We start from the raw sequence: 12,212 nt of genomic DNA, 5'->3' as shown, positions 1-12,212 counted from the left end.
TGTCAATATTGCCAATTGTACGTAATGGAATGTTGTCTGTATTGTAACGGTCGACCAACTAACCCCCCAAAAGCCAAACACCTTCAAGATGGTCCGCAAGCATACACCATTATTCGCGCTTTTATTTAAAGCAATCGAAAGATATTCAATAAATAGCTTTCCTGACCGTATATAGGAAGACCCAGGTTCGAATGCCGGTTAAATCAAATATATTTTGTTGTAGAATTCCTCTTACGGTACAAAGCCTTTTCTTCGGTCGATGTCCAGGGTTGTTATATTTTTATTACGATGATCTTTTTAATATTTAAAAGTATGTTAAAGTTAGCGTTGCCGCGAGACTCGAGACTTTCTCGTCTCGAGTCTCGTATCGTTTTCGAGACGAGACCGTTGGTTAGAATTCGAGACGAGACTCGATACGAGACCACTTTTTTACGAGGCAAGACGATACCACTTCCACGAGACTCTCGGAAGTCTCGAAATTCAGATTTGTCCTTTATTGGTACATATTTGGTAGAGCTTTAACCCTAAAACTACGTCCTTCTGTTAAGACGAAGTAAGGTTAACGTTTTCATTAAGCATTACATTTTAAATATAATTCAGCAATAACTTTTTAACAGATTTAGCAATAACTATACAAAAGAATTTTTGCTGAAATATCAATCTCTGAATGCATGAGCGTGACTTCTTAGCCATGTTAGGGAGTGTTAATGGCTGACTACTTTTCCTTGTTTCCTGCGATAATAACCTTGGAAATTTTATCCTGCAGAAATTGAATTATTTCCTAAAAAGGAAACTTTCAGTTCTTACTCCTACGACCAAAATATCTTGGATAATACTTCCATGTGTGTAAAGTATCGCTCAGCGGCACTTGCATTTCTTCTTACAGTTTGCTTGCTAGGGGAAAATGATATCCCATTTCGAATTGCGCAGAGCACATTAACTAGGCAGAAATATGGATTATAATTGAGTGGGTGAGAAGCCAACAGGTACAGGGGATTCCTTTTTTTATACGGAGTTAGGTATAGAAATGAGGTATAGAAAACAAACGAGATCAATTAGGTGCTTACTAGTGCATTTCATTTTCCACCGGATGTCAGCGGAGAACAGTGACTCACTCATATCTCTTGGCAGCCAAATTTTTGAATATTTCTTCCAATAATTAACTTTACTGAACTCTGTCAAGAAAATAATCACTTCTACCCCTTGGCCTCTCACCCCCTCAATTGAAATAACTATATTACTCTTCCTGCATGACATATGTTCCGCGGTTACTGAGGATATTTAGCATAATATCGCTAAATTGTGTTGAGGATGTTACTATTAAAAAAAATAACTACAATTGGCTTTCCTTTGACTTATTTTGCTAGCCATAATTCCATTTAATCAAAGAGTCCATACTGGATCATCCGATCGTCATTTATTCACCCGCCATTCATTCTAACTCCATTCATCATTTTTCTCCAGAGACTCCAGTGAGCGGAAGGAAATCTTATTTCAGCAGCATGCAGTCCATTCTGAAAGGAGCCTGAAACCTCTAGAAAAAATCGATTAGAAGATTTGTGCGAAATTTCTGAGAGGAAAAATCATTCGCCATGACCGGGATTTGAACTCAGATCTCGCAATTTGCGGCCAAGTTACTTATTACTCTGCTTTTTGAAGAAATGTTATTCATTCCAATAAAATATTCATATTAAGGGGGCGCCCTAGCACGGTCGCGGAAGACGATGCAGACCCTTTCTATTAACCAGTTTGTACTTCGCTCATTATAGGTACATAGCGGTTTCTTGACTCGGGATATTTTAAAGCTTAAATCTGTGCCTTGAGACAAAGACGGGTCTTTTACCAGGTTTCCTACAGGAGATACTTGACGCTTAATTTCACGAATTTCGATTTTTTTCATTGACTATCACCACGGCGCAAAATCACGTAAAGAAAATACAACCAGCCAAAGCATAATATAATCCTTGTACTACAAGCAAAGGCTGCATGTATGCCACACGTCGTAAATCAAAGCTACAATTTGGGAAATTGTGAGACCTTGCAGCCAGTTTTTCGATAACGTGCAGTCGTTTCGAGTCATCCTAAACACCTTTCCTCCTTCCGCGAGTCATCCTTCACTTCTTTGCCTCCCCTCCTGGCCCTCCCTTCCGAGGCGCGCAGGCCCTCCCCTCAACAGCAACACCGGCAGGCGGCCGGTCATACGTTTTCTTAGCTGCTTGATTTTGAGGTCGCATCGTCGTTCTTTCGTTTTGCGTATTTCTTTTTGTGGTGCGATGGAAGTGTCTAGCAAGCCCCAAGGGAAAAGACGCGGTCGAAAAGAATGGAAGCCTTGGAAAAGGAAGACGTGCAACAAACAGAGACTTCTATCAAATTAACATAAAATGATCTCAACAATGTTTTCTTATCTTTTGATAAAATTGTCAGAAGTATGTGTCTGCAGTTGCGTTTTGTTTTAAAATGAGTAATTTTTAAGGATGCCATAGCAAGAATGGATATGGTTAGATTCCGTAGTAGTGAAAATTTATTTTCTATTCATAGTTTCTATTATTTTTTATGAAACGATGAGAATGTTTTATTTTTCACGTCTTGATAACATGGTGAGAGAAAAACTTCATGTTTATTCACATTGCTACGCATAAGATCTTACACCACATAACAAATAATTATCAACTTTGATTCTCAAAAGAGAAATCTTGCTCCAACCTGCCACCCCACCTCGCCTATCAAGTTATGTGCCTGAGTGTCCAACCACCCGACGCAATGATTAGATGCGGAAATTTGTTCAGCATTAGTTATAATTGAGGATATTTCGCTAAAAATGAGACGATATTACAGTTTTCTACACTTGCATACATTATAAATTCCATATGCGTTATTTTTTGATTTTTTAATGCACAAATTACGATTTTATTCATGAGATATATGTTACGGACTCGACGATTGCGTTGGCAAGTTAGAAGCTTGTCTCAGATACGGCGCGGCTGCAAGGAAATAGTTTCTTATTCTTGGAGAACCCATATCTTATCGCAATGCACCCGCATTTTGCTAACCACATTCTCCTAGGTCTTTCATAGCTCCCATCAGCTCAAACATTGGAAAGGGCTCAAGAGTGGCGGCAGGCCCACCGCGGTAACCCCTATTGTGACCGTAAACCCTACCTCAGTCTTACGATTTTTATCTAGCGTTTAAAAAGTTTTCTATTAAAAGCATAGCTGTCCGTTTGTAGAAATGCCGCTAACTACTTTATTGCCTCGTTATATGAAGGGTTTTTGCCATTTTGAGGATCGCTTATCTTCGATACAGGTGATTTCTACGAGGTGGCTCGCACGGAGTTTTCCACAAATGCTTCTTCCCAATTGATTGAAAAACATTCCTTTCACGATTTTACCGAGCAAAGTAGTCAACTTTTACTAGCAAGTGTCAAAGGATATCAGTGCTTGTGCTACGGAAGCGAGGAACCAAGGTGTACATATTTTCCCTAGAGCGTGAGATTTCAGCATTGAGGACGAACTACCACTACTGGAGGACATAGGCGGATCCAGGGGGGGGGGGGGCACGGGGGCACGTGCCCCCCCCCAGACCCTCAAAAATATGCAAGATTTTTAATAAGGTCCCATTATGATTGCGTTCGTTTTGTATTACGAGGTATCGTTGTGCCCCACCCAGAACAAAATCCTGGATACGGCCTTGCTTGTGCCCCTTCCAGAAAAAAATCCTGGATCCGCCCCTGCTGGAGGATATATCGCAACGATAAAAAGGTTCCTATGTTTTCCAAGATAAATATCTCACTGATTTCGTGTGTTGTATTATGCAGGGTATTATATTCTAATTTCGATTTTCATCTTTGATGATTCAGATTGCTGATATTTCGGATAAGAAAAATTGAGCGAATAAAAGTAACACGAAAAGAAATACATGACGTTATTGTTAATGGAAGTGGAAATTCGTTGTCCTCAAAACGTAAATTTGCCGTTCAATATCTTCTCAATAAGTTTAACTGGGAGCAGGAAGTGAAGACGAAGGAAGTAATGCAGAATGTCATGAACAAACTTTTTCAATACGTCTTTCCAGAAATGGAACGAATGCAAGAGAACCAGCGACAGGTTTGAAATAAATCGTCGATGTTGGTTAGAGAAGGGTATACCCACCTGACATGCATAATAATCTCCTTGAAACTCTTTGCACAGTTTGTAACCTATTATTGTTTAACGTCTTCGTATTGGCTTTACTTTCCTCCTAGGCGATTTTATGTCACTATTGCTATCTAATTCCTGGTTTTTCTGGGTAAAGCAGCAAAGAAAGACCTAAGAAAAACTTTAAGAGGTCTTGTGATAGGTCTAACGATAAGAGTAGAAAAGTGACTGGTTTGAGAAAGCAACAGCAGCTGAGCTATCGCTAGCCACATCTGTGACACTGCGTTCGCAAGGGAATGATGCGGCAGCGAAGATAATCACGGAATTGACCACGACCACCCCCACCCGAGGGAAACGGATATTACAGAAATGGAGGAAAATACCTACAATTCAAAATGAACTGACGCCATAAGAAGCTATTTCGCTGATTTTTGATGGCAATTTAACAAAATTTCTATCCAAAATTATTCGTAAGACTGCCAAGATCCGTGGGTATCAGCTTTATCCTAGTTATGAAAGGGCTAGTCGAAAAAAAAATCTTAATACCCAGAGGGGGCATCAGTGGAAGAAAAAAATTTAAAGGGCTTCTGAACCACACAGCCTCGCGCATCATAGCATCAATGCCAAAATTCAGTGATGATCACGGGGTCAAATTTTCCCTTGAATGCAAATGAAAACTAGTTGTGGAGCTGGTGAACTTATTCTTGATGTTTTCTTATGATTTAAATACTTTTGTTAATTTATAACGGTTCATGTATAATTTCATGTTTTCCATTGCATTTTCAAAATATAAAATGTTTGCGAGGTGATTTCTGATGAGTGCTATACCAGAAAAAATAATGACACAAAGTTCAACTAATAATTAAGTATACCACTTTTGTCTTGAAATGCAGGTTTCGGCTCCTCCACGGAGTTTTTTTCATCATGTTCTGTTTTATTGCTACTTTTCATCGGTGTTAATATAAAAATATTTCTAGCTCTAACTTAGTAACCATTGCTTTTCGCATCCAAGTGTGATTTTCAAGCAAGCTAGCTGACATGTATTGTTACATTTTATTAATAATTAATTATGTTAGTTGAATATATTTCACGTAAGTATATATCAAATGAGAAACCTCTCCACTTTTCGTTTGCCACCCGTTTTTCCCTTTGTTTCAAAAACTGCGAGCGATGATGCCTTCATTACGTAAAATGACTCTACATTCCGTTAAAATAACATCATAAACCACAATTCAATGCTGAAATTTTATTTTTTAAATTTTGTTTTATTCCAAAACCACGGAATACAGCTCAAATTGAGCCATTTTGTATTGAGTATTCAAAAAGTTTAACAATTATTTACACGAACAACCAAGCCCTGGATAGGGGAAACCTACCAAGGCGGGACTCAAACCCGCGATTTCTTGTTTGGCAGGCGAGGACATTACCCAGCCGACACCGAGGTCGGCGGTGTTATGTTGACGACATGCCTGTTTACGTAATGAAGATATCATCGCCAACAATTTCGGAAAAGGTGTTACCTCAAAAGGACCTTCGCATTCACAGACCTATTTTTTCAGAGCATGAGAGAGGAACCAGAAGTTGGCTTCTAATATTTTTAATTGGCTCGCCGCCACTTAGGTGTCACATATCAACTCCGACTGCGAACCCTGTTCCAACGACCCGTATCAAGTTTACCCTGAGTATCAAATTTCTCCTCGGAGTCGTCGCGGGTGAAGTTGGGAAGGGAGTTGCCTTCCCCCCCCCCCTTTCTCTCCCTAGAGGCGCTTCGGCTTCCATCTCCATATCCCGGCGCTGCGGCTAGAGGCCTTCGTAAGCCGTTAAATTGGGAAATTCAAACGCTAGGGCGCCCCCTTAATTTTATGCCTTCAGATTTTTTTCAATGTTTCGATGATATTCCATTTTTAACCAGTGAGTAGACGAATTTAGCCCTAAAAATCAACATCTTTATTCAGCTGTTCTATCTGCTGCCCATTCTGCTTGTGAGACGTTGGGCGCTGGGGCGCTGATCGCGTCTCTTCTCCCTCTCTGTCCCACGCATAGGCCAAATAGTACGATGAGTGCGTGTGTATCTCCCTCGTGAGATAAGAGCGCGGTGGCAACCATAAGTGCGACCGAGCATATGTGAGTGTATTTGGGGACCTCTAAGGATCATGTGACATTCAATTTTTTCCCTAGCCCGCTCTTCCCAAAGCCCCCAGTTCCGTAGCGAAACCCGATATCCCCGCAGGTGTTTCTGGGCAGTCGATACCCCAATTCATTCATCGAGAAAAAAATATCAGATTAAATTGTCTGGGTATAGTTACACACCTCTAGTATTTTTTTTGACGAAGGGTACAGTGGGAATCAGTGCCAAGTAGTTCTCCCAGGACTGGAAGAAAGGAAGGAAGCGTTGTTCGAGGAGGGAAACTGAGCGCGCAGAGCACAAATATTCCCTATTTCTCCTCACATACATCGCGAAATCCTTAGTACACCATAGCAGTTCAGTGAATGCCAGTGGCGCAGCCAGGGGGAGGGTTTAGGGGGATAAACCCCCCCCCCCCCCAGAGCTAAGAGAATTTTTTAAGTTTAATTCATTTTATTCAATTTGGATTGATATTACTAATAGAATAGTGTAAGGATGAATAAAATATCCCTCTGAAAGCCGTAAAACTCACTATTTTGAACCATATTTCTTTACAATTCCGCAATTTATTAATTTCGACCAAACGCTTATCCTGGTGGGTATACCATACCCCCCACACACCCCGGTATTAGTTGCACGTAAACCCCTCCCAGCCTTAACTCCTAGCTGCGCCCCCGGTGAATGCTGGTTAGTGAGAGAGTTTCATCCTCTTTGAAGTGTTAATATGAAACATGTTTATAGAAGCAGTTTGCAGAAAGGAAATGAGAAGAAGGAAAAACTGTTTTATGATAATAATATCTCAAAAAACTTCAGTGCTTGGCTAAACAAGAGAAGTGGTTCCTGTATCGATTTACTACACAATGAGAGTTTGATTACAGATTCAGGTACGTTGGAATATTCGTATTTTCATTTTAATAGTTTAAAAAATGCCGTCTTGTGACGCTCTTCGGGTGCACTTTCCGTGCGGTTCTTTCTTCTCTTAACAATTGCGTTTATTTTTTTACTTCGTTTTGTACGTGTATTTTAATTTTTTGTGCAGTTCGTTTCTATTTACAATATACGTCTTGCGCCAAACGCATACAAAGGAAAGATACGTAGTACTAATTCACAACCTACAGTGATACGCCTGATACCAAAGGGCGGGGGACCGGGGGTCTGCGGAATTCCCCTCTGCTTACTTGGGATTTTTAAGACTCAAAAACGGGAGTTTTTGGCAAATTATTTGATAAATAAGGACACTACCGTGCACATGTAGCAGGCCGTTTTGTTAGTAAAAGTTATACGGTGGCCATCAACATCTATCTGCATACTGCCCCGCAAGCTGCCTCAATAGGCGTGTGGCGGAGGATGCCAAGACACCCGCCGTATTCATATGTAAATGAAGTGTTCTAATGAAATTTCGCCTAGATATCAAAGTCAAGATAAGTTAAAATATTAAAAATGTATCCTAATATGTTACCTGTTGTATTTTTCTCTAGCCGACAGTTTTAATTGGCCAGCAGAATTATATGGACGAAACATATAGTTAACCATTATACTTTAAAATAATAGATCGAGATATGTTCGTTAATTCAGGCTTAATTTTTTCCACAAAATTAGTAATTCAATATTTGCACAAGGTTTTATCTACACTTTAAAACAATAGCCAACGAGTATGGATAAAAGAGACGTACTTGTTACTACATATGTGTGCCATGAAAAAATTAATTAGACATAGTTACCGCATAACGACCAAAAGTCTTTATATGGACTAAAAGCGTTCTTCGTAACATTTTACATTTTTACTTTTGCTCTTTAAAAGCGTTATTCGAAAAGGTATTTTTAGAGGTTCTTTAATTTCAAGGCATTTTCAAGGAGCAAATTCAGTAAAAAGATAATAGAACCATGAAACATGTTTAAATTTTATATTAAGGTGTGAAGTTCCAACTTTTAAATATATTTATCTTATAAAATTTTTTGTCGTTTTTAGAGCCAGAATAGCGTTAAAATCCATTACCGGGAATGCAAAATCCTAAAATATTCCTGAGGGGAGGGGAGGCGGGTGAATCCTCCGCTGAGGGGGGGCCCCATCTTGAGCGCCAGCCGAGGGCCCCCAATCACCCCAGACCGCCCCTGCCTTTCATTATATTTGGCCCTATTATTACCTCGCGTTTTGCTGGTTGAGGTACTTTTTTTTTAAATATGCATCTCCATACGGATAGTTTGGACATGGCCGTCACTCCTTTGACAGATTAGTACCAAGACTCACCGAATGACATTTCCTAAGGGGACCTCCTGCTGCTGGGAAGAAAACCCCCAAAGGAGGCGTGCAGTTTGTGCCAATCAAGGGAAAATAAGAGACAGCGTGTGTACTGGTGTGAACAATGTGCAAAGAGCTTCTGCATGAATTTCATCCAATCATGTCATACAAAGCAGAATTACTTAGGTAAAGTCATTTGAAAATTTCCATACTGATGTTTGAAACAACAGAATGTAAGTGCCTATGTGAAATATTGGGTAATAATAGAACAAAGTCAAAGAAATAGGCGAAGTTATGAATTTTCAAGTTGGCGAAACGGGTAATCCTATCAAAAATATCCAATTGGTTATAAAATTTTCAACCCCAAATCTCTAAAATACATCATATAATTATAAAAAATTCTTGGAAAGGTAGAGATCTCGCAGCTAAATCTAAACTACACTTAAATGTTTGAAAACTGAAAATTTATTCATTAGTTTCGAGAACGAGATACATAAAACAACTAAATTTATTAAAATGGCTTGAACAATCATCATAGAGTAGCGCATTATATTACGCATGTATTCAAAAGTTTTCAACGATACTGATCATATGTCATGAAAATTATAAACTATTAAAAGATAGCTTGCCAAAAAGGCGAAGTCATCTAATCTCATTCGGCCGCTGGGATGGGATTTACTTAAATAACCGCTGCGCTCAAGGGGTTAACATATTTCTACGTTTATTTTCCGATTATATTTTTCTGTAGATTTCTCTGCAGTATATTTGTGTCTATATTCCCATTTTAGAAATTTTTAATTTCATGCTACGAGTTTATTCATTGAGTATCAATAAAATGAATAATTTTACAAACATTGACGTAATGGGTGTCTACATCAATATATATTTAAAATTTATATTAATGGCTTTCCTATTTCGAGACACCGATTTAGTGATTGAGTACGCAAAGGAAACGGCTTTTTATGGTGCTAAATATATTTTGGGGGTAACGAGACGAGACGGGAGTCTCGTCCGAGACTCGAGACCGAGCCGAGACTTGGGCTCACGAGACGAGACTCGAGACGATACCCGAGTGCGAAAAACGAGACTGAGACGAGACTGGCGCAAGTCTCGTCTCGTCGCAACACTAGCTAAAGTATAAAAGCTTAATGCACAACTTCTAGACCCTGATGAATAAAAATTTATGTGAAAAATGCTAATAAAAAATGTAATACAGCTAAAGATTAGCAAGTCAAAAATCTATTTCAGTGAAAATTTTTAGAAAAAAAAAGATAAAAGGAAAAACGAATTTTCATGAATAATTCGATGATTAACTTTTTTGCCTATTTCATGAAAGTTCTTTATTCAAATTGTATTGATTGTGTAAATTTTACGCTGTAGATTTATTGAACTGATTTTTATGCGTGACTGTTTGGATGGGGGAAAATTGGGGCGTAGGTATTAATGACGGATTGTGCGATATGAACTTCTGCACTACTGAAGGGTAGGCATATAATGTGATCTAATTCCAAATGCACGATTTCAAATTCATTCAATTGCACAAAAACTTGCAGCGTTATAAGACAGCTTGGATATTTTTGAGTAAATGTCTTACTCAATTGTAACGACATTAACACGTATTAACATTTTCTTAGACTAACTGGAGAGATTCTCTAAAGGGCACACACAGCATCTTAAACACCAAGAAGCGAAAAGGAGATTACTTAAAGGGTCAGGCACTCACCTGAAATCCATGTTCCATTAAATTTTTTCGGGATAAACTTATAATCCACGAATTCTTCAAGTGAAATTGTCCGTAACTGTTCAGTACTTTTTAATACTTCAGGTTTGTCTTCTTTCCCTGCATACGTCGCTATCAGCACAATAGCCACGATCACCACCACCCCCACCACTGCCAATCCAGTCAACGCGTTTCGCCATCTTTTCCGCCTCGTCTTCGACAGAAGGCCGTGCTGCGGAGAAAAAACAAAACACACACATTGGTCAGCGAGCGCATTCTTCCATTCAATTCCAATCACTCAACCCCAATCACATTCAATACTTAGATAATTTTTTATGAGACACATTTCCATGAGTTAATAAAGGGTTCCATAGACTTCATATTGTAATATATTATCCAAACTCTAATTTTAACAGTTAAATTATTTCCCCCAAACAGTCACACTATTTCCCCTGCAAACATGAAAGGGGAGCCAAACTGAAATTGGGGTGCTCTCATAAAATTAAAAAGGTAATTTTTTTAAATTTCTAGATAAATAAGTTAAAGTTATTACCGCATGCAAAATATGACTTCATAATTCTCAATATTCTTGCTGCTACAGAGCTTAAAGAGTTCGCGAAAATTACTCAATTCTTTCGAACTACAAGAACGCCCTGTGACGTCAGAATGCGAGTAAGCAGATTCGCTCCATGGCAATAATAAAACGATAGCGACAATAAAAAACATCTACGACGATACTGTTCATAACTTGAAGGGTGTGTAAAAATAGTTGTGAATACTTTAAAAGTTTTTACGGTGCGCGCATTGCGTAAAGGCTGTCACCGACTTCGTAAAGACGCAGGAACAATCTGAAGGTAGATTAATTCATGGTCAATTATTTATTCTCCAGTAATGAAGGTTTCTTGGCACGGAGTTTAGAAGCCGCAAAATTGAAATGTAATATAAATTTAATCAACAATCTCCTTCGCTAGTAATCTAAAGCTTGGTTTGTATCTGATTTAATTACTGCCATTTACTCATTGATTTTGATGTGTACTTGGTGCTATATTGGAATGTGTGAAGTTAACGTTTCGGAGGAATAAAACGGAATGTATTTGACGGCAATTTACTAAGCATTCCTGAGGTCTAGAAGAAAGGCTTACGGTGAGTCGCAGTAGTTTGATAGCTTCAACTGTTAATAAATTTGAGCGTTTGCACTGTTGGTGATAAGGTGACACCGGAACGTGAAGTGAGACTAATAACCATGAACTGTGGAAATCGCCGTAGATGAGGAGGATGAAAAAGTATTAAGCGCTATTTCTCAAGCCTGCTGCATCTTCCAGTATCCATAAATTCTATAAACCTGTCAATTATTCAGGATAAATATTTCACACGACTGATGGTGAAATAAACATATAACGCTATGAAAAAGTGGAACTGAGAGGTTTTCCTAAAACTGGGACAAATAGTCTACTGGTACCACGTAAACGTATTGTTTACTGGACTCTGACGTCGCGTTCAGCCAACATGGCGATGGGTCGTTTGGAGCGCAAGATTACTATACAATTTTCAAATTGGAATTTTATGAACGATGCGCAGGTTAGAGAAGAACTGCTTTCACTGTGATTTTGAGCTTGAAGGATATTTTTTTATCGCATTATCATTCATTTTCAGTGGAATTCCCCAATAGCCATGTTTTGGGCAACTACGCACACCATGTAAAGAGACCAGTTAGCCAAGGTATTTTATTTTAGCCAATCCGAGTCGTCGTAAATTCATCAGCACTGATCAGCTCATCATTTCAATAATACTTCATTAAGTAAGGGCTGAAAACCTTTTAATATCATGGAAAACCGTAAATCACGCCGCCATCACTAATGCTTGTAATAAAATTGCAAAAAATAAGAAATTCAACTTTTTGCGATTTGATTGGAGGCTGAAGTTATTGCGTGCGCTGGTGAAGTCTGAAAGCTTAAAAAAAAACATAAAAAAATTACGTCTTGCCGCTTACATTTA

At 38.8% G+C, this 12,212-nt stretch overlaps 1 protein-coding gene across 2 annotated transcripts in view; it reads right to left on the bottom strand.

Moving 5' to 3' along the window:
• LOC124165219 (venom dipeptidyl peptidase 4) overlaps positions 1–12,212 on the bottom strand; it is a 133,755-nt gene that overhangs the window by 67,842 nt on the left and 53,701 nt on the right. Inside the window, exon 2 of one of the 2 annotated variants that reach the window (XM_046542506.1) lies at positions 10,221–10,449. In XM_046542506.1, the coding sequence (XP_046398462.1) occupies positions 10,221–10,449 (229 nt within the window). Of the gene's footprint in view, positions 1–10,220; positions 10,450–12,212 lie in introns of those variants that run through there. The other variant, XM_046542507.1, reaches the window with a different exon arrangement.

This window comes from Ischnura elegans, chromosome 9, assembly GCF_921293095.1.
Source record: "Ischnura elegans chromosome 9, ioIscEleg1.1, whole genome shotgun sequence".
Lineage (NCBI taxonomy): Eukaryota > Metazoa > Arthropoda > Insecta > Odonata > Coenagrionidae > Ischnura > Ischnura elegans.
Note: the sequence above shows the minus strand (reverse complement) of the source record. Positions and strands in the feature narration are given on the sequence as shown.